Genomic DNA, 27,820 nt, shown 5'->3' on the forward strand with positions numbered 1-27,820 from the left:
GCTATAGGCAACAAGGTCAGATAAATCCCCCACACTTTATCTTTTTGAATTGACCTAAATTCACAGAAAATTCATTTTTAAACTTGGGTTTCATTACCCATTAATGTCCTGTATCTATTCCATGACACGCTAAAATAAAAGTTTATAGTGATAGCCGTGAAGTGGATGCATTTTAGGGGGTGCAGGTCATACGGCCGTCTGAATGAGGCCTAAGCATTGCGGCAATTTACAATATACGTGTAGATTGAATAAAACATGATGAACATATCGGACATGAACAGAAACCTGGCGTTTCCATCCATTATTACAACATTAAAATCTGAAAAATAAACCGTCCAATCATCCAACATAATAATAATAATACAGCCTTATAATACAACTCCACTTTTTTACAAATCTTTTTTGATTGCATTATTTCGGATACATTACAATTTAATTTAGAGCCACCGTTGCGCATGGATCCCAAAGACGTCAACTCAACAGATGATATAGGACCATGGAGACGGGTGGGAGAACCAGTTCTGCCGGGCCCTATTACATTTTACAATTGGAGCTCCACCTTCTCACATGAAGGGCGGAATCATCCTGAGGGTCTTGCCACCCTTATCTCCTATCATGAATTGGACAGGGGAGGGTATAGCGGTTATTTTTTTGAGAGGTGCCCATTATAATTTTTAATATCGGGACCCCTCTCTTTTATGTATGACCCTGTTGGGTCTCCCTACTGTCAGTGTTAATAAGACAATCTGAGCACTTTCCTAGGCCCTGGCCACCCGGATATTTGCCACCAGACAGAGAAGGAACATCTGTGGATATTCTGCAAAAAACACTGACCACCAAAACCCACCCGGCAGGTAATGTATGTCCTGGATGGTGAGATCTATGGCATCAGACCTTCACCAGCCCGACACTTGAAGAACTAAAGACACATGTAGAGAAATATCTACTTTAAGACTTAGAAGGCCATTGAATAGACTTAAGACCGACCCTTCGTCAGTTTAATTCCAGGCAAAGAAAAGTTAGGGTTAGAATTAATGTAACCCCCAACATTGCCTCATAGTCCTGTGTCCTTGAAAGAAGGTCACTCACTTCTCATGATGGATTTGTTCCACTTTGAGTAATTATCGGATGAGGTCCCATTGACAAGGACTTTGTGCAACAAGACCTTAAATGCGTAGTTGACCTGAGGTATATGAGACTGCAGATACGTGCAGTCCAAGATATTGCTGATAATTTATCTTATTACAATTCTCGAAGAATCGATGACTTAGAAAATACACAATTGTGTAACAATTAGACAGAATCAAATACCAAAAATAAAGTAGTCCTTCAAAGTGACTTAGTGAAGGTTACAGAGCAGCCATTTTGTTTTTAAAGTTGCAGGCAGATCTATTTCCACATTAGTGTATTCATCACAATGTCAGTCTTTGTGACCATAGTGGACGGAGGTGTAGTGTTCCCATGGTTATCCACCAGTGGTTATGTTGTATGCAGTAGTAGTAGCCAAGACGGTGATGTTGTCCGTATGGATGTTAACCCAGTCAGGAAAAGTGTCCAGCTGGAATAAACTAGAGGCCCAAGTGTTCATGGCCAAACTAAGAAGTAGGACTCCCATCAGGTTCATCAATAGTCCAGTTTTAGCCTACAAAAAAAAAACAATACAGCATATATGAGAAAATCAAAAAATATTCTTAACCAATGTTATGCGGACAAATGTATGGAAAGAGTCTATAGCTCAAAGCATCTAAAAGTCCTCAACAGGTTGAGCGTTTTCCAATGTTCGACATCACATGATGCCACTTTTTGGCGATTTTGCGTTTCCTAACTTACTTTGCTACCTTGTAGAGGTCAATGAGATGAGACGAGTCATGGCGTTACTACAGTGTGTAAACCTCTCAATATGACTACAGGAAAGCCATGTCAGATATCTCCGTAAATTTTCATGGAAAAGCTTTGTATTTGCATGCACTTACCATGTCTTTCACCAGTAAATGTCCAGTAGAAAATGCTATAGAGTTGGGTGGTGTAGACACGGGTAGCATGAATGCATAGGAGCAGCCAACCGTACCAGGAATCATTAGATACAACGGATTCACCTTCAGACGGATGGCCTAAAAAAAGAAGAGCAGAGATACTCAATTCCAGAATCACTATGTAAAGTTTGTCCAGGTGCAGTGATGGGTGGATGGATCCCTTTTATGGGTGAGTAGATCACTTTTGTTGAGTGGGTTCATTCTTTTTATGGGTAAGTGGGTTCTTTTCATGGCTGGGTAGATCCCTTTGAGTGGATCCCATTTTTGATGTCTGTACTTGGTAGATTTGACCTATGCTATGGCTCATTATAGGGTACAATCGAGGAGGTCTATGGAACACTGGAGACTACAAAGTTTTACTAGAGCTTCCCTTGAAGCCGTTAGGCGATCTCATAGCAATTAGCTAATATAATTTCATGACGGAATTGAATTCCTCCTGTAGGAATAGAAATGCGCCTCCATCAGTAGAATTGATCCATCAGTAGAATTGTCTGTCGATGGAATCCAGACTACAAGCTGTCGAAAAAGTTATCGTTTCTTGCCGCTCTGCCCATTACAATGTAGTTGTAGTCATTTGCAACACCAACGGAACCTCAAAAATGTCCTACTGCTAATCTAACCACCACCCACCCTTGGGAATTAAACTACTCACCAGCTCAGACAGAACAGGGAGGAAGACAATGATGGTGGCCGTGTTGCTGGCGAATTCTGTGAATGAGGCAATCAGTATAGTGATGAGGAGGACGGCAAGGGCTGGTGGAAGACCTTCAAGGGGCTGTAAGCGTGTCCCAATCCATGAGGATAAACCAGATGCCTAAAAGAAGAAAGACGAATCGTAGGACAACCAAGCAGGGGAAGGGCCATGTAGGCCAAGGACGCTGAAGGTGGAGAACCTGCCATAGGTTGTAGACATCTGGTCTTCCCAGCAGTGTAATATAAGGTGTCCTCTATGTGGTCGGGCAGCTTCGCAACTCACCTCACATCCCTTTGCCATGGCAAATCCACCTCCCAGCAGCAAAATGATATTCCAGGGTACAGTCTCTTGAGCTTTCTTCCATGATAGCAGTGGCTTATTCTCTGTATTGGGGGCTGTGGAAAGTTGAAAAATATTTAATTCATCGACAATAAATATAGATTTTTTACTATAACAGTAAAAAGGAAACCGTTCCATTATAGAGACAAGACAAGCACCGTTATATTTTTCTCAATGGACAACACTATGTGCATTATCTTTGTACTGTGGCATTACTTTGTGCATGATTCCGGCATTGTAACATTATTTCGTTATTTACTACTCAACAGCGAGATTACCATGTGTATTATACTTATGCATTATTGTGTGCCTTATGCCTGCATGGTGACATCATTATGTGTATTTTTTCCTGTGCGGTCATAGTATTGTGAGCATTATCTGTGTACTGTGACATAACGATATACCGTAATTCCTGTTTTGTAATTTAAGCACAATCCTTGTACAGTGGCATTACTGTGGATCATTTTCTCAGTACTGTGACATCACTGTGTGCATTCATGTACTGTGGCATTACTGTGAGCCTTATTCTTGAGCTGTGACATCACTGTGTGCTTTATTCTTGTGCTGTGACATTATAGAGTGCATTATTTCTGTACTGTGACATCACTGTTTGCATAATTCCTTTGCACTGAGTAGATTATGCTTATAGTGTGAGATCACCGGGTGCACACTTTATGCTATGATGACAACACTTTGTGGGTTATCCCTTTACTGTGACATCACTGTGCACATGATGCCAGCTCTGTAACTTCATTTAGTGAATTCACAGCATAGAGATAATGCACATAGTAATGTTATAACAAAGGGATAACTGTGCATTTTCTCTGTTGTGACATCACTGTGTGCATTATACCTGTTACATATTAACTGATTATGGTATAGATTAGGAAAAAAACACTTTCTTCTTCTGTACCTTTAAGATCGAACCACCAAGACAATGAAGGCTTTTCAGAGGGGAAGAAGAATAAAATAATGGAGATAGTAATTCCAGTGACCGCGTCAGAGGTGAACCTGCCGGTGAGAATTCATTATATTAGTGCATTACTCAGATTTAAGCAAAGCCGATTAATATTTTTAACAATACTCCGGCTGTGGTTGCCCTGTTAAATGCGATTTATAACCAAGTGAAAATTATCTCCCATCAGGCTCAGGGGCACGTAACTCATTGACCGCATGAACGGTGAATGGTCAAGTAAGGTAATCTGAGATAATCCCGTCAGTAGCAAACAGAAACGTCAGATTTCATTATTGTAAACTGAGATTTGTGATTCATATGAGCATGGTCACCAATCGAAGCAATTACTGAGTGAGTAATGTTGACCTGTCAATTATACACATTTATAACCAGTACCCATTGAGAGGTTTCCATAAGTCCCATTGTCTTCAATAGAGAGGAACCATGCACATCCAGCCTCAAGTTAAAATAAGGACAGGGTCCTTACTGCCGGACCCCAAATGATTTGAGACTTTAGATATCTCTGATTGACAAAGATGACCCCTTTAAGCACCTTCTTAATCTGAGCTTGCCGTAATCATTATGACCAATGGTCGGTGAGTCATCTGCTTCTCTTCAGAGCCATGATTATAACCCTACAGCCATGATCATCATCTTCATTGCACAACATGTTGAAAGTTTCAACATGCCCATAGGGGCATAGCTTTAGAAGGTGCAGAGGTAGCAGTGACACCTGGGCATTAGAGCCCAGGAACTTTTACTCCCCTTTCTGTCTTACCCGGATCTGAAGGCTGATGCCCATCCAGGGATAAACTTTGGATCCCTTGTAAACAACAGGATGGCAAAAAGACAAAAGAAGAAGAAAACCGCCTTTTCTGCAAAACTAAAGAAAAGAGCCACATTATTCATACAGTCAGAGGCACTTACATGGGGTTCGCACCAATTACGGATATTGCATCGGGTGTTTCTGGGCACATAAAGACAAAAATAGTGAAGCAATTGTTTTACTTGGCGAAAGGGTCCCTTTAATAGTTAAAGGAGCAGTGTGCTAATATATACCTTAGAGGAGTGCTGGAAAGGAGAAATGTACAACAACTAGAACTATGGTCTTCACTTGTGGGTCTGTTCAGATGTATTCACATCTGCGTTTTTACTGTCCGTCGAGGGATAATTTGAGGTTTCCGTCACTTTTGATATCCAGAATAGCACAGCATGCGACAGAAACCTCAGGAAGACCATTTTATAAGCAAATGGGGGCGTTGGAAGCTGTTTGGATCCGTTATACAACAGATCGGGCACAGCGCCATGTCTTCCGTTATATTACCAGAAGCCTTAGTGCAAATGTGAACAGAGCCTTATTTACATAATACTCACATTATGGGTCCCAGTTTACGATAATCTTCCGTTATTACTTCCTTGGCTTTTACTTCTGCATCCGACCTAATCGTCGACTTCTCCTTCTTCCTGCAGCTGGTAAAAAAAAAAAAAAATATCCCTATTTATCATGTGAACTAATACTTTACAAAAACATTTTGGATTTTTAATTGCCAAGGTTTCCAGCGTACCTTAAGCTAATAGCCCCATGTGAAATCGAGATCCATAACCAACCTAGGATGAGGAATATAATCATCAGCGGAAATGCAAAGACGAACCAGGAGCCAAAATTTATAACATCACAACCTGGAAAAAAACTTCAACAGAAAAAAACAAAAAGTTTTGGTTTTCAGTGCTACGTTCAACAAGTTTTGCACAAAGCATCTAATAATTCTATTACGTTAAAGTCTGAGGGTAGGCAAATTATTGTCCGACTGGCCCACTAGAGTACCATAGGATCCTCCCGTGGGCCCAGACTGACAGAATAATGTAAAACCAAAAGGTACAGCAGAAGACCGTGTAGGTTTCATTGGTAGTATTTTGGGGTACATGGGACTTACTGATTAGCTTTTATTTTTTATGGTGGGAGTGGGAGAAAAACAGGAATTTTGCCATTGTTTTTTGCGGGGTTTTTATGGACGCCGTTCACCCGGCGGTTTAATTAATATGTTAAATTTATTGTTTGAGTCGTTACGATCGCGGCGATACCATATGTGTGTGTGTTATTTATTTTTTTGACACTTTTACTAAATAAAGGCACTTTTTGAGAAAAAAAAAGTGATTTTATTTTTACTGTAATCTTTTTTTTTTTTTTTCCATAGACTTTATTTAACTGTTTTACTTTTTTTTTTTTTGTCCTACTCGGGGACTTCGCCGTGCGATCTGCTGATCGCTTATATAATGCTTTGGTATACTTAATATACTAAAGCATTATTGGCTGTCAGTGTAAGGCTATGTTCACACGGGGTGTTTTGGCGAGTTTTTTGATGCGGAAACCGCGTCGCAAAACTCGGCAAAAACGGCCCGGGAACGCCTCCCATTGATTTCAATGGGAGGCGTCGGCGTCTTTTTCCCGCGAGCAGTAATACTGCCTCGCGGGAAAAAGAAGCGACATGCCCTATCTTCGGGCGCTTCCGCCTCTGACCTCCCATTGACTTCAATGGGAGGCAGGAGAAAGCGTATTTCTCGCTGTTTTATGCCCGCGGCGCTCAATGGCCGCGGGCGAAAAACGGCGCGATAATTGCGAAAATCTGCGTACAGGGAGAGGAATATCTGCCTCAAAGTTCCAAACTGAATTTTGAGGCAGATATTCCTCTCCCAAAATACTCTGTGTGAACATAGCCTAAAACTGACAAGCAATCTGAAATAGCAGAGGAAATGTGGTCCAGCGCTTGGGTAGAAGTAAAATAGAAAAATATTTTTCCAAGTTTAATTAAATTGCGTTAAAAAGTCCATTGTAGTATGGTCTCGGTGTGTGGATAGAAGGAAGAATGATCCTGTTTAGGTTAGCCTACGCGTTTCGGACGAGGCACCGTCCTTAGTCTTGGCTGTAGTGTAGTTTGAACTTGGCGCTCTGGCGGATTTATACTGTGTCCGGGATTACAGCTGAGCCCTGATTGCGTTTCACGTCTCTTTGTCACTTGGACCGCAATCCGGAAGTAGAGCAATGCCGGTGTTTGGTGTGCCTATTCTGGTGTTACGTAAGTTGTCATTTCATATGGGCAACTTATCCTATGAAGCAAATATGTGTTACTTAGTTAGACATACTAACTAAGTAACACATATTTGCTTCATAGGATAAGTTGCCCATATGAAATGACAACTTACGTAACACCAGAATAGGCACACCAAACACCGGCATTGCTCTACTTCCGGATTGCGGTCCAAGTGACAAAGAGACGTGAAACGCAATCAGGGCTCAGCTGTAATCCCGGACACAGTATAAATCCGCCAGAGCGCCAAGTTCAAACTACACTACAGCCAAGACTAAGGACGGTGCCTCGTCCGAAACGCGTAGGCTAACCTAAACAGGATCATTCTTCCTTCTATCCACACACCGAGACCATACTACAATGGACTTTTTAACGCAATTTAATTAAACTTGGAAAAATATTTTTCTATTTTACTTCTACCCAAGCGCTGGACCACATTTCCTCTGCTACTTCTGTTCCTGCATCGTGTGCCGACACGAAAAAGATCCAGGCGCTGACAGCGACACCCAATCCTTGTGTCAGGTGAGCTGGAGGATTTCTCTCCCCTTGTTTCCTACTATTGTGACAAGCAATCTATTAGATTCCTTTGCGGGGACGCCGATGGGGTGACAGAGGGAGCTCCCTCCCTCTGTCAAACACTTTAGATGCCGCTATCGCTATTGACAGCAGCATCCCACGGGTAAAACTGCCGGAATCGGAGCGCGCTTCGATTCCGGCAGTTGGGGCAGGAGCCCGGCTGTGTATAACAGCCGTGCTCCTGCCGCTGATCGTGTGGGTACACTGGCAGTACCCACCCGATCAGAGGGACGGATATATCTGTCGCTTTGCGGGAACTAACACCTGCTTGCGACGGATATATCAGTCGTTAAGCGGTTAAAGAGATGTCCTGTGTGTGCAATGAGAACAACAAAGGATACATTGAAATGTGGACGGCACAAGGTGCGGTATAGATAGAAGGTGGGCCCTCATAAACATTTCCTCTGCTGGGCCCATGAAACCCCATATGTTACCTCATGGCCCAGGGGAAAAAGGGGGCAAGTGGTGGAGACCGGTATATACCTGGTCTACCTCCCTGTCCTAAAACTTCCCTATCTCCCCTTACAGATACTCCTCAAACCCTATATTTTTCCCAAAGGCCCGTATCATTCCTACCCTACAGACCCTGTATCCTACAGCCCCTTCTGACCCTGTATCCTAAATCCTCATAAGCCCCATTATCCTCATAAACCCCATTAGTATTATAATACGTTATAGGTCCTCTTCCCCATTCACTAGCCAAAGAGCCCCATATCCCTGTCTCCCTATCATCCATATCATCCCATACCCAGTTACACCCCTAGTTTCCTTTAGGCTATATTCACACGAGCGTGGCAGATTTACGCACATAAAAACGAGTGTAAATCTATCTGTGTGCGTTGCGTTTTGCACCAGTGTGCTTTGCGTGTGGCATGTTTTTCACGCACTCGCAAGCACTTGATGCGTAAAACACGGACAGTACACGGATCCGTGTGCTCTCGTGTGGTTTTCACGCACCCATTGACTTCAATAGGCGGCTGGATGTGTGAAAACGCATCAATATAGGACATGCAGTGAGTTTTACACAACGGACACTTGCTGCGTTTTTTACCTTCCTTTCATCAGGGTGTGTTTTAGTAAATGATTAATTGTTTGTTTTTTTGCATTTGGTAAAGAGTGGAGACCCCTAATGGTTAGACAAAGACAAAAAGGTGAGAGATAGGAGGGGTTACAATAAAGGGGAACTCTAACTTCTATAACAGCAACTCTACAATGAGGACCCAAATAACAGCACCTCATATCTCCGCTTCCTCAACCCTTGTGGGCATGATTTCACTCAATGTACTTGGCTCCTGTATTAAAAGTGGAGTACAGAAAGCAATAGTGTGGCCATCCAAAACAGATGTTCCTGGTTGCATTACTTAGACCCCTATATATTCTTTAAAAGGGTTGTATATAATTAGAAAAATGTTTGCCGTCTTCCAGAAACAGCGCCACACTTGTCCACAGGTTGTGTCTGGTATTGCAGCTCAGCTCCACTGACATGAATGGGTCTGAGTTGCAATACCACACACAACAGGTCTGGTGCTTTTTTTGGAAGAAAACCACCATGTTTTTCTAATCCTGTACAACCCCTTTAAGGATAACCCTAATAGTCCTACACGTTTGCTACTGAAGAAACCAATTTACCCTAAAGCCCATAAAACATGATAATCCTCTCAAAAACAGGAGGGCATCATTGACATGTTGTATCATCAGTTAGAAGACGACCTCTGTTATTGCTTATGGTGATATATGGGGTCATCATCCTCATCAAATCCCCCAATGAAGACTGCAACAATCCAAGTGATGACTGTGATGTCCGACCTGACCATACAAGTGATGTCCAAATCAGATGTTGGTCAGCCTCTGGACGGTTTAGCATACCATAGTATATAATGACTTTCTATATAAGATGTATCACCGATGCCTCACCTCTTTATTTGTCCAAGAAGAATAAGGTTGGGGGCTGTCCCAGTGAGAGTGGCGGTTCCCCCAATACTGGCTGAGTATGGGATGGAGATAAGAAAGGCTTTCCAGACCCTATTTTGGTATTCATGCTCTTTCTCCATGTCTGAATGATTCTCAATGGATATTTCAACCTTCTCTGGTGCTTCTTTGCTTTAGAAATAATTACATTTACATATTCATCAGTCAAGAACAATAACACAATGCCACGAAGACGGAAGTATGCAACGCCAACTAGAAGTAGTGAGGCCACCTGAGGCTTAGCCATGGCTTTAAGGTGGCCATACATAATAGATTAGTGTCTGCCGACCTTCTGATGTATATGGGGGCCTCCCGATTCCCCCCTGACGGCAGATGTCGGGGGAGAGAAAGATCGGTCAATTGGATTTCAACATGCCCGATCCTTTAGGCGGAGTTCACACGACCTATTTTCAGGCGTAAACTAGGCGTTTTACGCCTCGGATTACGCCTGAAAACACGGCTCCAATACGTCGGCAAACATCTGCCCATTAATTTCAATGGGTTTGCCGACGTACTGTGCCGACGACCTGTAAATTTACGCGTCGCTGTCAAAAGACGGCGCGTAAAATAACAGCCTCGTCAAAGAAGTGCAGGATACTTCTTGGGACGTAATTTGAGCTGTTTTTCATTGACTCCAATGAAGAACAACTCCAAATTACGTCCGTAATGGACACCTCGCAAAACGCGAGTACGAGCAATTATGGCTGAAATTCAGGAGCTGTTTTCTCCTGAAAATAGCTCCGTAATTTCAGCCGTAATTGACGTTATCGTGTGCACATACCCTTCGTCTTTAGGGGAAATAAGCCGCCGCCAGAGGAGTCAGGCAGCGGTTTACTCGCCACTCTCCATTCAGAATACATTTATAGCGAGATCGGTAGCAATAGCTTATGGCTGAATGAATGTACGACCAACCGCTATCTAACGTGCTTGGCCAGCATTACCATAAACCTCAATATATTGACTGTAGGCTAAAAGGGCACATTAGTCATTGTTATAGATGGATAGATAGAGAGATAGATAGATAGATATTAGAGAGATAGATAGATAGATAGATAGATATTAGAGAGATAGATAGATAGATATATATTAAAGAGATAGATAGGTGATGGATATGAGATAGATATGAGCAAGATATATAGAGCTGTAGATATTAAAGAGATAGATAGATAGATAGATAGATAGATAGATAGATAGATAGATAGATAGGAGGGAGATAGATAGGAGGGAGATAGATAGGAGGGAGATAGATAGATAGATAGATAGATTAGATAGATAGATAGATAGATAGATAGATAGATAGATAGATAGATAGGAGGGAGATAGATAGATAGATAGATAGATAGATAGATAGATAGATAGATAGATAGATAGATAGATAGATAGGAGGGAGATAGATAGAGCTGTAGATATTATATAGATAGAGATATGAGATAAATAAATAGAGCTCTAGATATAGATAGAGCTGTAGATATTAGATAGATAGATAGATATGAGATAGATAGATAGAACCACTATGGCTCATCAGATTTATTGCCACTTCCTATATACTCAGTCGGGTATACAGGTCATACCCCCCCCTCCACTATTTGTGCACTACTTGAGCGTACCCATTCAGAGTGAGTTATACAACTGTTCCTTCAAGAGGCTCTGTCACCAGATTATAAGTGCCCTGTCTCCTACATAATCTGATCAGCGCTGTAATGTAGAAAACAGCAGTGGTTTTTATTTTGAAAAACAATCATTTTTGAGCAAGTTATGAGCAATTTTAGATTTATGCTAATTAGTATCTTAAAGCCCAACTGGGCGTGTTTTTACTTTTGACCAACTGGGCGTTGTACAGAGGAGTGTATGAGGCTGACCAATCAGTGACCAATCAGCGTCATACACTTCTCATTGTTCCAGCCCAGCTTCTTCCACTGCACAATCACACTAACAATGGGCTGGAACAATGAGAAGTGTATGACGCTGATTGGTCACTGATTGGTCAGCGTCATACACTCCTCTGTACAACACCCAGTTGGTCAAAAATAAAAACACGCCCAGTTGGGCTCTAAGATACTAATTAGCATAAATCTAAACTAGATCATAACTTGCTCAAAAATCATAGTTTTTTTAAAATAAAAACCACTGCTGTTTTCTACATTACAGCGCCGATCAGACTATGTAGGAGATAGGGCACTTATAATCTGGTGACAGAGCCTCTTTCAGCACTAAATAATCTACATTACATGGATCTATTTGTCCACAAACATTGACCTATTTAAGCCGTCATTAACTTTTATTCCATATTCCCTCCTTATGTCCTTTTAATAATTCTATTACTATTTCCCTGTTCACACTGCCGTCATGGCTTCTGTTATAACGGACACCATGAAGGTGGTGGTAGATGGACCCTACTGACTATAATAAGGTCCTCCTGGGTTCTGTCATGGTGTCCGTCATTTTGACAGAATATCACTGCATTCTGCACTATTCTTCCCGTCAAATATAGAACTTCCGTCTCAGGCTCTGACACTAGTGTGAACTCAGCCATACCCATTACACAAGTGATAACATATCTTGCTATCACACAAAAGAGTACGATTCATATCTAAATTACATATAACCCGTCCCTGCTGTATGCACTCAACCCCCACCAAGGAGATAAGAATACTACACCTACTCCGCTTGTTCCTTTAAAACCCTGCAGTAAACTACCAGGTGGGAACATAGACAACAGAAGAGCCCATAATCTCTGGGTGTAAATGTTTTCTTCTACTGAAAGCAAGCAGAGATCTTGAAAATGAATGTAATGTATGGGCACACGAGACTTACTCTTCATTACTGGTGAGCAGCTGCAATTCCGTAGGGACCGGGTGTAAACCATTTTCTTGTGAAGTAGCTGGTTAATAAAAAAAATAACTAGATCAGCGCCAAATCACTCCCTTCATCCATGTAGGTATTATTTGCTTGTGGACATGTTGGATGTAAACATACATATGTACCGCCATTGTGGTTGTGGCCCTTGACATCACGGCTCAGTGACAAAGTCTTGGGATATTGGAAATACATTTTAGTCGCTTTCCATAATATGGATCCGTGTAGTCCAGATCCGTTATATGGTGCCCATACTGTACCCCAACGTGTCTCCAATTTTATATGGCGGCACACAAAGTTGTTTTTCTCTTATAGATTCTGTATGAATCCGTGAAAGGAAACATTGTGCTCCATCGCATTTCTTCTAGGGAAGAATTAGTTGCCTCGTGCACATGGAGTCATATATGGACCCTTCTCAACTCCATGTGGCACCGTACCAGGTTAGTGTATGCATTGGCCCTTAGGCTGGGTTCCCACAGTGCAGATTTTGCCTGCATTTTGTAAGCAAAAACCAGAATTGAATCCAGGAGAGGAGACCTATAAGGCCTTTCTTTATATATTTCTTCTGTTTAGGTTCTGTTCCTGGTTTTGGCTTAAAAACAAATGCATGCAAAATCCGCAGCAAATCTGGACTATGAGAACCCAGCTTTAGTCTGCACAGTATTTTGTTAGAGGAGCAGTTTGTTCTCCAGAGCTGCCCTTCCTTCTGGGGTCAAGAGGTTGAGCGCCGGAGATGAGCCATTTAGTCACGCACTTAAAGAGACTCTGTCACCACATTATAAGTGCCCTGTCTCCTACATAAGGAAATGGGCTCTGTAATGTAGGTGACAGCAGTGCTTTTTATTTAGAAAAACAATCTATTTTTACCACTTTATGAGCGATTTTAGCTTTATGCTAATTAGTTTCTTAATGCCCAAGCGGGCGTGTTTTTTGCTTTAGACGAAGTGGGCATTGTGGAGAGAAGTGTATGACGCTGACCAATCAGCGTGATGCACTTCTCTCCATTCATTTAGACAGCAGATAGTAACACTGCGTTCGCTATGTGCTGTCTTATACTGACATATTAACGTTACTGAAGTGTTTAGACCGTGACTAGACGTTCCTTCCAGCCAGGACGCGATGTATATTCACAATCCCGGCACTTTGTGAACGTTTGTTTGGTACTTACAGCAGAGCAAGCGTAATCTCGCGAGATCTCGCTGTAAATGACAGGTTACAGGGAGATTACGCTTTGCTCTGCTGTAAGTACGAAACAAAGGTTAACGAAGTGCAGGGATTGTGAATAGACATCCCGTCCTGTCTGGAAGGAATGTCTAGTCACTGTCTAAACACTTCAGTAACGTTAATATGTCAGTATAAGGCAGCACATAGGGATCTAGCAGGGTCAATATGCGCTGACTAAATGAATGGGGAGAAGTGCATGACGCTGATTGGTCAGCGTCATACACTTCTCTCCACAACGCCCACTTCGTCTAAAGTAAAAACACGCCCACTTGGGCATTAAGAAATTAATTAGCATAAAGCTAAAATCGCTCCTAACGTGGTAAAAATAGATTGTTTTTCAAAATAAAAAGCACTGCTGTCACCTACATTATAGCGCCAATCTCCTTATATAGGAGATAGGGCACTTATAATGTGGTGACAGAGTCTCTTTAAGGCCCTTTTACACCGGCCAATAATCGGCCGGTGCAGCGAGTGCCGATCAACGAGAAATCGTTGATCGGTGTTTGTTTGCTCCTGTCACATGGAGTAACGACCGCTCGTCCCCATCCATATATCCGATCGCTCGTCCCCATACATTATTATCATGTCGGCAGCGCGTCTCCCTGTTTACACACCAAGATGTGCTGCCGACAATAATATTTCACTTTTTTAAAACGATACGACCAGCAGATGAAGCGTTTGCTCGTTCACCTGCTGATCGTTCCCCTGTTTACACAGGACAAGTATCGTCAACGAACATTCTAATAACGCTCGTCTGCCCGGTAATCACCCAGTGTAAACCCCCTTTACGTACAATATTTACCCATCCCTTCCCTCCATGTCTGTTAATCTTGTTACTTCCATTGTCAGGTCCTAGTGTCTTCTGTTATTTTCTTTATCTTGTATTTAGGTTTAAAGGTCTTCTCTTCAGATTATATATTAACATTATAGAGCAGAACAGCACAGGGGACTTTGATCAGAATTTATATAGAGGTGTCCCACTTCATTCTCAGCTCAACGTGACTCTATTTCATAACCAGTAAACAATTTTAGAAATTTTCCATCATGTTTTATTCAGACTCTTAACTTTTTTCCTAAATCTCAATGCTGTGCATCAGAGGGCACATATGGCATCACTGGGCACGGAGTATTACACCTGTCCAATATTCGGATAAAACACGATGGCATATGCCATCAATGTCTGACCAGTGGTGGTACGACCACTTGATGTTCAGAGCGAAGGGGCCGCGGCATTAGGCAACGTACAGCACTCCTTCGGCTTTTCTTTTCCCATCGCTGTGTCCTGGTAATCCTACGATTTAACTGCAACTTGCAGGTGACGTGTTGCCAGGGGGACTATAGCCTAAAGCTTAAAGTGGTTCTCCATCAATGTTTGATCGGTGGGGATCCGGCCTCCTGGACCCTCATCGATCATCACAATGTAGCGGCTGCAACACTCCTTGAATGAGTTGAGCTACAGTCCAAGGCACAGCTGCTGGTATGGACGAGCCACTTTGCCCATTCATTGTGCTGATTGGCAAGGATCCCCCACCGATCAAACATTGGCCTAATGCACACGACCGTGATGATTTTGCAGTCCGCAAAACCACGGATCCGTTGTCGGCATTTGCGGTCCTTTTGTCCGCAAAAAAACCTTCCATAGTGCATCCGCGTGTCATCAATATTCACGGATCTGCCCAAAAAAAAGATAAAGGCTGGAATTGATGTCACCAGTTTGTCCAAACCGCCTGAATAGGTCACAAAATCGCTCAGGAGCCCATTCCCTGGCATCGCTTGGCAACGTATCCACAATTGCTAACGACACATGTGTGGCTTCTATGCCGTCCACAATTTTCACTGGCCCATTGGCTTCTTTGGGTGAGTTTGTGACGCAAATACGGACAGTAAAATGACATGTCCTGAGTTTTTGCGGCCTGGGCTCGCGGCCCCCACATGGATCCGTGAACATCATGGTCGTGTGTATGGGGCTATATAAATGAATGGGTCCATGTGCAAAACTGCGGATAGCACACAGACAAAAAAAAAACACGGTCATGTGCATTAGGCCTAATATTTAGTGTTTCTGTTTCTCAGCATCTTAAGAAGCTCTGCTTACTGTCTGTGAATGGAAAGATCCCTGTTCCCATCCAAGAAGTAAAAAACAGTCCTAATGTTCAATGAGTGTATCAGAGCTAGTTGGACATTATTAGGACAAGTTTTCAGTCTCTGAATATAAGGATCTTGAAAATGCAATGGCGCCAGAATCAAAAAGAATGGTATTAAAGAGGCTCTGTCACCAGATTATCAAATCCCTATCTCCTATTGCATGTGATCGGCGCTGCAATGTAGATAACAGTAACGTTTTTTTTTGTTTTTTTAAAACGATCATTTTTGGCCAAGTTATGAGCAATTTTATATTTATGCAAATGAGCCTTTCTAATGGACAACTGGGCGTGTTTTCGCTTATTTCCAACTGGGCGTGTATTGTGTTTTTAGCAACTGGGTTAAAAGTAAAAACACGCCCAGTTGTCCATTGAGAAACTCATTAGCATAAATCTAAACTAGCTCATAACTTGGCCAAAAATGATTGTTTTTCAAAATAAAAACCACTGTTGTTATCTACATTCCAGCGCCGATCAGATTATGTAGGAGACAGGGCACTTATAATCTGGTGACAGAGCCTCGTTAAGGATGTACCCCAAAATACAAACTTTCCTCGAACAAGGAGGTATGGCTTGGGTAATGTCAATGTGTATCTGTACAGCAATTACTCACTACTACTTTCAGCCTCTCCCTTAGTATTGGACCAATAATCGATATAGCATACCTCCCAATGGGACCCCAAAAGGGGCAGGGCTATGCAAAGAAACCACAAAGTGGGGGATTCTGTGAGGGTTTGTGGGATTTCCCGGTGAAATCGGATGCGGGTTAATATGTCCCATGAATGGAAATTAAAATATTGGGAGGTATGCTATAAGCCTGAAGGTCTATGGGTGCTGTAGTAACATTCTCCAGTTATCCACCTGCAATTACCTGGGATGTTGTCATTACTTTTAATGTTTTTCTCCTTGCAAAATTTTTCTCCAAACAGACTCTTGAGAACTGCGTTTGCAATAGGGAGCATCATTGCTGTGGATGCAGTGTTACTCAACCACATCGACAGGAACGCCGTTGTTATCATCATGCCCAGTATCAGCCTGGAATGAAAAAATATATATATTTACTCTGCTGAATGTTTGGCCATTGAGCGTTTCATTGATAAGATTGCCGTAGACTTAAAGGGTGTTTCCACCTATACTACTAATTGTACACTGCTTCAAGGTATCTAATATTTGAAGCAACTTTGCAAATAGTCAACCTAAAATCTGCTACCGTTTTGTGTATACAGCTCCTAGAAGACCTGGTCATGAAAGTAATTTTGCACAGATTGTACAAAAAAATAACTACTATAATACTGCCCTCTATGTGCAATAAAATAACTACTATAATACTATTCCCTATGTACAAAAATATAACTACTATAATACTGCTTCTATATACAAGAATATAACTACTATAATACTGCCCCCTATATACAAGAATATAACTACTATAATACTGCTCCTATATACAAGTATATAACTACTATAATACTGCTCCTATATACAAGAATATAACTACTATAATACTGCTTCTATATACAAGAATATAACTACTATAATACTGCCCCTATGTACAAGAATATAACTACTATAATACTGCCCCCTATATACAAGAATATAACTACTATAATACTGCCCCTATATACAAGAATATAACTACTATAATACTGCCCCCTATGTACAAGAATATAACTACTATAATACTGCTCCCTATGTACAAGAATATAACTACTACAATACTGCCCCCTATATACAAGAATATAACTACTACAATACTGCCCCCTATATACAAGAATATAACTACTATAATACTGTCCCCTATATGCAAGAATGTAACTACTATAATACTGCCCCCTATTTACAAGAATATAACAACTATAATACTGCCCCCTTTGTACAAGAAAATACTGATTCCCTATGTACAAGAATATAACTACTATAATACTGCTTCTATATACAAGAATATAACTACTATAATACTGCCCCCTATATACAAGAATATAACTACTATAATACTGCCCCCTATTTACAAGAATATAACAACTATAATACTGCCCCTATATACAAGAATATAACTACTATAATACTGCCCCCTATGTACAAGAATATAACTAATATAATACTGCTCCCTATGTACAAGAATATAACTACTACAATACTGCCCCCTATATACAAGAATATAACTACTATAATACTGCCCCCTAAGTACAAGAATATAACTACTACAATACTGCCCCTATATACAAGAATATAACTACTATAATACTGTCCCTATATGCAAGAATGTAACTACTATAATACTGGCCCCTAAATACAAGAATATAACTACTATAATACTGCCCCTATATGCAAGAATATAACTACTATAATACTGCCCCATATGTACAATATAACACCTATATTACTGCCCCCTATATACAAGAATATAACTACTATAACACTGCCCCCTATATACAAGAATATAACTACTATAATACTGCCTCCTATATACAAGAATATAACTACTATAACACTGCCCCCTATATACAAGAATATAACTACTATAATACTGCTCCTATATACAAGAATATAACTACTATAATACTGCCTACTATATACAAGAATATAACTACTATAATGCTGCCCCTATATAAAAGAATATAAATACTATAATACTGCTCCTATATACAAGAATATAACTACTATAATACTTCCTCCTATGTACAAGAATATAACTACTATAATACTGCCCCCTATATACAAGAATATAACTACTATAATACTGCTCCTATATACAAGAATATAACTACTATAATACTGCCCCCTATATACAAGAATATAACTACTATAATACTGCCCCCTATTTACAAGAATATAACAACTATAATACTGCCCCTATATGCAAGAATGTAACTACTATAATACTGCCCCTATTTACAAGAATATAACAACTATAATACTGCCCCCTTTGTCAAGAAAATACTGATTCCCTATGTACAAGAATATAACTACTATAATACTGCTTCTATATACAAGAATATAACTACTATAATACTGCCCCCTATTTACAAGAATATAACAACTATAATACTGCCCCTATATGCAAGAATGTAACTACTATAATACTGCCCCTATTTACAAGAATATAACAACTATAATACTGCCCCCTTTGTACAAGAAAATACTGATTCCCTATGTACAAGAATATAACTACTATAATACTGCTTCTATATACAAGAATATAACTACTATAATACTGCCCCTATATACAAGAATATAACTACTATAATACTGCCCCCTATTTACAAGAATATAACAACTATAATACTGCCCCTATTTACAAGAATATAACTACTATAATACTGCTCCCTATGTACAAGAATATAACTACTACAATACTGCCCCCTATATACAAGAATATAACTACTATAATACTGCCCCCTATGTACAAGAATATAACTACTACAATACTGCCCCTATATACAAGAATATAACTACTATAATACTGTCCCTACTTTGCAAAAATGTAACTACTATAATACTGCCCCCTATATACAAGAATATAACTACTATAATACTGCCCCTATATGCAAGAATATAACTACTATAATACTGCCCCATATGTACAATATAACACCTATATTACTGCCCCCTATATACAAGAATATAACTACTATAACACTGCCCCCTATATACAAGAATATAACTACTATAATACTGCCTCCTATATACAAGAATATAACTACTATAATACTGCCCTCTTTGTGCAAGAATTTAACTACTATAATACTGCTCCTATATACAAGAATATAACTACTATAATACTGCCTACTATATACAAGAATATAACTACTATAATGCTGCCCCTATATAAAAGAATATAAATACTATAATACTGCTCCTATATACAAGAATATAACTACTATAATACTTCCTCCTATGTACAAGAATATAACTACTATTATACTGCCCCCTATATACAAGAATATAACTACTATAATACTGCCCCCTATTTACAAGAATATAACAACTATAATACTGCCCCTATAAGCAAGAATGTAACTACTATAATACTGCCCCTATTTACAAGAATATAACAACTATAATACTGCCCCTATATACAAGAATATAACTACTATAATACTGCCCCCTATGTACAAGAATATAACTACTACAATACTGCCACCTATGTACAAGAATATAACTACTATAATACTGCCCCCTATAAACAAAAATATAACTACTATAATACTGCCCCTATATACAAGAATAGAACTACTATAATACTGTTCCTATATACAAGAATATAACTACTATAATACTGTCCCCTATATGCAAGAATATAACTACTATAATACTGCCCCATATGTACAAGAATATAACACCTATATTACTGCCCCCTATATACAAGAATATAACTACTATAACACTGCCCCCTATATACGAGAATATAACTACTATAATACTGCTCCTATATACAAGAATATAACTACTATAATACTGCTCCTATGTACAAGAATATAACTACTATAATACTGCCTCCTATATACAAGAATATAACTACTATAATACTGCCCTCTGTGTGCAAGAATTTAACTACTATAATACTGCTCCTATATACAAGACTATAACTACTATAATACTGCCCCTATATACAAGAATATAACTACTTTAATGCTGACCCTATATAAAAGAATATAAATACTATAATACTGCTCTTATATACAAGAATATAACTACTATAATACTACCTCCTATATACAAGAATATAACTACTATAATACTGCCCCCTATGTACAAGAATATAACTACTATAATACTGCTCCTATATACAAGAATATAACTACTATAATACAGCTCCTATATACAAGAATATAACTACTATAATACTGCTCCTATATACAAGAATATAACTACTATAATACTGCCCCCTATCTACAAGAATATAACTACTATAATACTGCTCCTATATACAAGAATATAACTGTTATAAAACTGCCCCCTATCTACAAGAATATAACTACTATAATACTGCCTCCTATATACAAGAATATAACTACTATAATACTGCACCCTATATACAAGAATATAATTACTATAATACTACCTCCTATATACAGGAATTTAACTACTATAATACTGCCCCCTATATACAAGAATATAACTACTATAATACTGCCCCCTATATACAAGAATATAACTACCATAATACTGCCCCCTATATACAAGAATATAACTACTATAATACTGCCCCCTATATACAAGAATATAACTACTATAATACTGCCCCCTATATACAAGAATATAACTACTATAATACTGACCCCCTATATACAAGAATATAACTACTATAATACTGCCCCCTATATACAAGAATATAACTACTAGAATACTGCCCCCTATATACAAGAATATAACTACTAGAATACTGCTCCTATATACAAGAATATAACTACTAGAATACTGCCCCCTATATACAAGAATATAACTACTATAATACTGCTCCTATATACAAGAATATAACTACTATAATACTGCCCCCTATATACAAGAATATAACTACTATAATACTGCTCCTATATACAAGAATATAACTACTATAATACTGCTCCTATATACAAGAATATAACTACTAGAATACTGCCCCCTATATACAAGAATATAACTACTATAATACTGCTCCTATATACAAGAATATAACTACTATAATACTGCCCCCTATATACAAGAATATAACTACTAGAATACTGCCCCTATGGACATTTATATACGTTTTTAATTATATGGCAAATAGGAACATTCTCTAAAGAACAAATTACAATGGTTTGGGGTTTAGTCCTAAAAAAAGAAGTTAGACAACACCACCCTTACTTTGCAGGCTGGACTCCCACCAACATGAGCACCTTCAAGGCAATTCTTCTGTGCAGATTCCACTCCTCAATAGCAGCAGCCATGAGGAGTCCACTGAGAAACAGAAAGTTTGTATCCAAGAAGTATTGTGGACAAACTTTGCTGGAGGGCAGGATTCCCATGAAGGGGAATAGTATTATTGGGAGCATAGCGGTAACAGCCAGAGGCAACGCTTCTGTGCACCAATATAGAGCCATCAGTAGGACCACATAGAGGCATTTTCCTTCCTGCAAATACAACCAGTCATTATTTTCATAATCATTTCAGAGAACAAGTGACCCCACTAGAGGCATTATTTCTTTATAGTGATAGGAGGTCGGTTGAGTTTATAAACAGCGCCACTCTTGTCACTAGGCAATGTCTGGTATTGCAGTTCATGCCCATTCACCATTCGCAGCCCATGGACAAGAGTGGAGCTGTTTCTGGGGAAACATGCATTCCCTTTTTAACACTAATTTCATACAACCCCTTAAAAAAATATTTCGCATAAATTCCCCACAAAAATATATGTTTCTGTTAACATCTTCTTCAGCCATTCCTTAGTTATAGAAAGCTGTGTGACAACCAATTTGGCTGCCATTACAGTTCTACATAGTATGGATTTTACATGCACGGATTATATATAATCTACTTTAAAACCCTGTTTATTAACAAAATTGGATTATAGCCGCTTACTGACACTATATTACATAAACATGTTCCACTGGATTTAGTGGAAACAAGCTGGCAGCTCCGCTGCGCTCCACGCAACGTTCTAATGAGGGGGCACATTGCTGAGGGTTGTGATGATGGAAGCAGTTTATACAACTGAGTTATTGTTCCCTAATACACTCCGCTCCTGTCAATAAATTGGGACAATCAGAAGCTCAAAGTCTAATGAAGGGAGCTTCATGGGTAGAAGTGAAATCTGAGGCCTGATTTTGTTTTTGGATAGCGCTCAGTTCACAGGCCTCCTTTACAGTGAAGCTTCACTTCTTTTGGGAGTTTCATGAGATTACTCCATGATTTACATACAGTATGACTGAAAGAAATGGCTGCATGGAGCTCTGTTTAGAGCTCTGCTGCAGCTCCTCTCGCACCCCCTCTGCTGTTAGTGATGTGGTACTGCAGTTCTTGACATATCCTAGACTGCCCAGCAATCTGAGCATGAGCAAGTCATGGGGAGGGGAGGGATCAAGCTAAGGGGATTGTCTCATGTTTACAACCCCTTGTACATTTGATACAGACCAGGCGATCAATTGATCGCTGCTGGTTCAGCTTCACAAATTTCTGGCGTTTTGCCATTATCCATACGTAGCATTGTGTAGTGTTATATGTCGGGCATTCAAATTAATGGCCAACGGTGATATATATGAACGCTGAGCTGTTCTTTGTTTTCCGTACCCCTTTTATGACGTCCATATGCCCCAGTAGGGCACATGAAAAAGGGGTTGTTACATGAGACAACCCCCTTGGCATAGAGTATAATCCTACTTCAAGTCATAAGTTACACTTCCAAATGTATAACTACCCCTCCCCCTTAGCTGATCTGGTGCTTGCAGTTCATTTTCTATAGATGCCCCCTACAGGGGAAGCAAAGCATTACAATCCATCCATATGGAACTCTAATATGAACAGACTATACATGGTTCTCAGCTTTAGGACTGAGGGAACTCCTTTATCAAGTATGCAAGAAGTTAAGTTGCACAGGATCAGATAACACATGACTGCCACACCTGTCCAGAGGTTGTATGTGATATTGCAGAACTTAGCTGCAATACCTGACAAAACCCATGGAAAGGTGTGGCGCTGCTTCTGGAAAATAGTACATGTGCACTTCAAAATAAACAGAAGATAGCAGACCCCTCTTACTGATGAGAAGTTGAGCAATCAAGCAAATTGTATGAGTGAATTCTCTTCGGGTTAATCATGATATAATATTATTTATATATATATATATATATAAACATCCCTACCAGGACATACACTTCCCTTTTCAATGCATTGTGGTCATATACACCACACATGGTCTGCCCCATATGTCCTGCTAAAAAGAATACAGGATAGAGGGAGTTTTACACTAAGCGATTATCGGGCAGATGAGCCTTCATATAACGTTCATTGACGATAATTGGCCTGTGTAAACGGGAACGATCAGCAGATGAACGAGGAAACGCTGGATCATCTGCTGAACGTATAGTTTTAAAAAAAGTTAAATATTATCGTTGTCGGCAGAACATCTCTATGTAAACAGCGAGACGCGCTGCCGACATGATGATAATGTATGGGGACGAGCGATCGGAGTAATGACTGCTCGTCCCCATCTATAGCTCCTTGTGACATCGGCCGGTGTAAAAGGGCCTTTAAGGCATCTGGAGTAATGATAGGTGATAAATGTCATTAATGGGGAAGCCTATTGAAAGGAATTGTCCAGAATTAGAAAATAGTGTCTGCTTTTCCCCCAAAACAGAGCCACTAATATCCATGCATCTTAGCCCCATTCAGAGGCCTCTTTAAATCATTTATCATGTGAACCATTTAAATAACTTAAAGGGGTACTCCCATCTAAAACATTTTTGGCATATCCTCGGCATATGCTATAAATGTCTGATAGGTGCAGGTCCACAGCATATCTATCTCCAGAACAGGGCGGACCCCTTTCCCGGCTGGAGAGGCGAATTCCGACTTCTGCATCCAGGTCGAGAATCAATGGAGAGGTGGCCGCACATGTGATCCGCTCTCTCCATTAATTCCTATGGGCGTTAGAGAGAGTCCACTTATCCCATGGATATGCCATCAATGTCTGAGATGGGAAGACCCCTTTAAGGTCTGATTCCACTTGAAACCTGAAAACAGGGTAAACAAAAAAAAACATTTTGGCCTCTGTAAAGTGGCTATATTTTAGGTCAGGTAACGAAAATCACCGGTGACTACCTTTTCTCTTCCGTTGCACAGGTGGACACATGGACAACGCCACCAAATAAATCCTACTATGTCAGGTGTCACATTCCCACCGTTCCCACATGGTGGGAATGTGATATTAGGGGATCTGCAGTCACGCATGAATTTTCAGGTTGTGCGTGGAGAGACCCTTTAAGTTTGTTATATTCAGCACTGATGGGTGGTTGGGCTAACCCCTCACCATTACACCCAGTGTTTACTGATTGACCTTTATCACTATCTGTAGGACAATAAGCCTAATCCTCCGTTTTACTGGTTCCACTAAATTTTGCCACCATGTGTAGGGAGATCAGTAATAAATAACCTGCGCAATATTGGCCGCATGGTCTAGACCAGGATCAACATTGTGAGCAATTAATATAGCAATTAATTACCCAATCAGCATTCAACAAGGTTCACGAGCAACCAACGTAATGATAGAAACAAAAACATGGAGAAAAACAGGCCGGACTTATTTCTTTGATCTAAATCTGGCCATAAACGCAAAAATAAAAGTTAACAATCTGACCGTTTTGATCAGCCGCAAATCCAACTAAGCCGACCACTTCAATCAGGTGGTTGAAGTTGTTGGATGGCGCACAGATATTAAAGAGGACTTCCACTTCTGCCAGTCAACTAATATCTATGAGACCCCTAACGGCTCATTTGGCAGAGCCGACTTCTGGTCCACGTGCAACCTTCAGAGCAGGCGTACACTTGTATTTAGCATGTTCTTAGGTTTACCCCTTCTAGTCTGTTCTTCCTGGCAATGATGGCCACTCATAGAAGTCAATGCCCTCACGGCCTGAGCAGGAAACAAGAAGAGGCCAAAAACCTTACAGCACTCTAAAGGCAAGTGCACACAGTCCACACAAGGGGGCACTATTTTTTTTCTTTTACTAGACATGACTTATCAGACATCATATAAAACAGGTCCCCCAACTACAGCTGTGACCCCGAGGTCGGTACTTGGGATTCTATTTGTAACATAAACACTGTAACAAAGTTACAGCACTACAGGAGCTCTGTTGGTTCAATGATATTTATTAAGAACGACACGGAGATTCATGAGCCTATAGCACAACACTAATACTAAACAATACTGTAGCACAATCTGGTATAAATCAATTCACAGATATTCCAATAAACATGCCACTGTACCTTTAAGATGCTCAACTAAAGTATTCCTCGAACTCCTCTAAGTGCTGTAATTTTGCATTTTATGCATCCGACATGCATTCTGTCCTTCATCGGGGACTATGTAGGATACACCAGGACCACTAGAATCTCGGAATTTAAAGGGGTTGTCCATATTAATGGATATGGAAGTCCTATAGGGGGCTCTGAACCACCTTTGTATTAGACAGAGCAAAGACACGCTGCAAAAAGTGGAGGACTGAAAGTTCCCGAACTACCTGGAACAAAAGGGTGGACAACCCCTTTAACACTACTCTCCCCTATTAAAATACCAGACCATAGCAGATGTGGTGTTCTTTACATTGCCTGCTATGGAGGACAGAACTGACGCAGCCTTACCTGTGGTGGAAGTGTAAGGAGGATAGGACACAAGATCACAGGAGTCAAAAGCAAGACGATGAACTTCTTAATGCACCAGATTTTCTTGACCAGAGCTACAAGTGCAGACATTGTGGAGTGCCGGAGCCGCTGGGGATCTGCTGGTTATATCAGTGTGGACAGGAGCTCCAGTGTCAAGTCACTTTGTAATTCAATCAACACACCCCTGAGCCTCGCACCTCCCTCTGCCCCACCACCAGACCTCAGATTTTTTTTTTTATTATTATTATTTTGGAAAATTATTTCTAGAACTGGGTTATCCGATAAGCTTTAAATAGTAACCACGGGTATTACACAATGTCATCAATTTCCTTTATCCTCTAAAGTGCCAATACAGGGGTTGTTACCCAGCCTTTCTAGAATCCTGATTGGCAAATGTGTGTAATTATGCACAAACACAAATCCCTCTCCCACATCGCTGTTTTATTTGTCATTCAGGGGTCTGGGAAAGCTGGGTGACAGCCCGTGTGAGCTGTAAATCCAACCAATACGGTTCTGCTTTCCCACAGACAGATGTAACTAAAATAACTTTTAACAACTTGACAGAATAAAACGATAGAATTTGATTAGGGAATATTCAGCTTCCTATATGCACTAGGCAGATAATTCCATGCACACAGTGAAGTCACAGTACCAGGTAATGTACACAGTGATGTCACACCATAGAGATAATGCAGAGTGATGTCACCGTTCTGGATTAATCTACGTAGTGATGTCGCAGTATCGGGGTAATGTACACAGTGATGTCAAACCACAGAGATAATGCACAGTGATGTCACAGTTCTGGAGTAATCTACGTAGTGATGTCAAAGTATCGGGGTCATGTACACAGTGATGTCACAACACAGATATAATCTACACAGGGATGTCACAGTATCGGCGTAATGTACACAGTGATGTCACACTATAGAGATAATGCACAGTGATGTCACCATTCTGGATTAATCTACGTAGTGATGTCAAAGTATCGGGGTAATGTACACAGTGATGTCACAACACAGATAATTCACACAGTGATGTCGCTGCATGGATATAATGCACAAAGTGATGTTGCAACATTGAGATAATGCCCCATATTAGCTGCTATGCCTGCTACTGTGGTGGCATATGTCCAGATAAGGAATATGAACATCATTTATGGGGCTCCACGTGGAATCCCCCTCTACTAGCTAAAGCGCACGACCACTGCAAAGAGCTCTAAAGGACTTGTCAGGACCATGTACCACCCATTGACTTCAGTGGGTGCCATGTATACATTTCCACTACAGTGATTGGTTCATTTTAGGGGGAGCTGCTCACAAAAGGGGGTTGTCCTATGTGGATAAGCCATTGAATAAGCACTTTGCAGTCTTGATGTAATTAAACCCTATGCAGACAGCACTGGCCTTAGGAGCAGTGCTAGTCCCTGGCAGGAATGTGCAGCATTCTTGTTTGGACAGCAGCATGAAGTGTCCATTGTGTTAGGTGCCGCTGCCCCCCTCAGTGACCCTTAACCCTAGAGCAAGACCCAGATTATTGGCCTGCAATGCATGGGGCAATATAGGATTTTTTTGCAGATATGACAAATCTTTGTAACTTTACATAAA

At 40.3% G+C, this 27,820-nt stretch overlaps 2 protein-coding genes across 8 annotated transcripts in view; one reads left to right on the forward strand and one right to left on the reverse strand.

Moving 5' to 3' along the window:
• Positions 1 to 27,820, forward strand: part of PRR29 (proline rich 29) — a 191,461-nt gene that overhangs the window by 145,060 nt on the left and 18,581 nt on the right. For 5 of the 7 annotated variants that reach the window (XM_075846980.1, XM_075846977.1, XM_075846976.1 and 2 more), the window contains one exon: positions 3,987 to 4,083. In XM_075846980.1, the coding sequence (XP_075703095.1) occupies positions 4,039 to 4,083 (45 nt within the window). In that variant the 5' untranslated portion in view covers positions 3,987 to 4,038. Of the gene's footprint in view, positions 1 to 3,986; positions 4,084 to 4,211; positions 4,264 to 27,820 lie in introns of those variants that run through there. The other 2 variants (XM_075846981.1, XM_075846974.1) reach the window with 2 other exon arrangements.
• On the reverse strand, positions 1,266 to 26,306 carry SLC13A3 (solute carrier family 13 member 3). The gene is made up of 13 exons (XM_075846962.1): positions 26,196 to 26,306; positions 21,702 to 21,967; positions 16,744 to 16,907; positions 12,466 to 12,532; positions 9,598 to 9,783; positions 5,587 to 5,712; positions 5,396 to 5,491; positions 4,800 to 4,904; positions 3,980 to 4,077; positions 3,010 to 3,122; positions 2,686 to 2,847; positions 1,974 to 2,111; positions 1,266 to 1,642 (listed from the first exon to the last, which is right to left on the reverse strand). The coding sequence occupies exons 1-13, from the start codon at positions 26,304 to 26,306 to the stop codon at positions 1,466 to 1,468; spliced, it is 1,809 nt and encodes a 602-aa protein (XP_075703077.1). The 3' UTR covers positions 1,266 to 1,465.

Source organism: Rhinoderma darwinii, chromosome 13 (assembly GCF_050947455.1).
Source record: "Rhinoderma darwinii isolate aRhiDar2 chromosome 13, aRhiDar2.hap1, whole genome shotgun sequence".
NCBI classification, from domain to species: Eukaryota; Metazoa; Chordata; class Amphibia; order Anura; family Rhinodermatidae; genus Rhinoderma; species Rhinoderma darwinii.

Coding starts and splice junctions, on each gene's coding strand:
- SLC13A3 (XM_075846962.1), bottom strand. CDS start 26,306: ATGTCTGCACTTGTAGCTCTGGTCAAGAAAATCTGGTGCATTAAGAAG. Junction 21,968..26,195: donor TCCTTACACTTCCACCACAG/GTAAGGCTGCGT, acceptor TTGTATTTGCAG/GAAGGAAAATGCCTCTATGT. Junction 1,643..1,973: donor ATTTACTGGTGAAAGACATG/GTAAGTGCATGC, acceptor TTTTTTTTGTAG/GCTAAAACTGGACTATTGAT.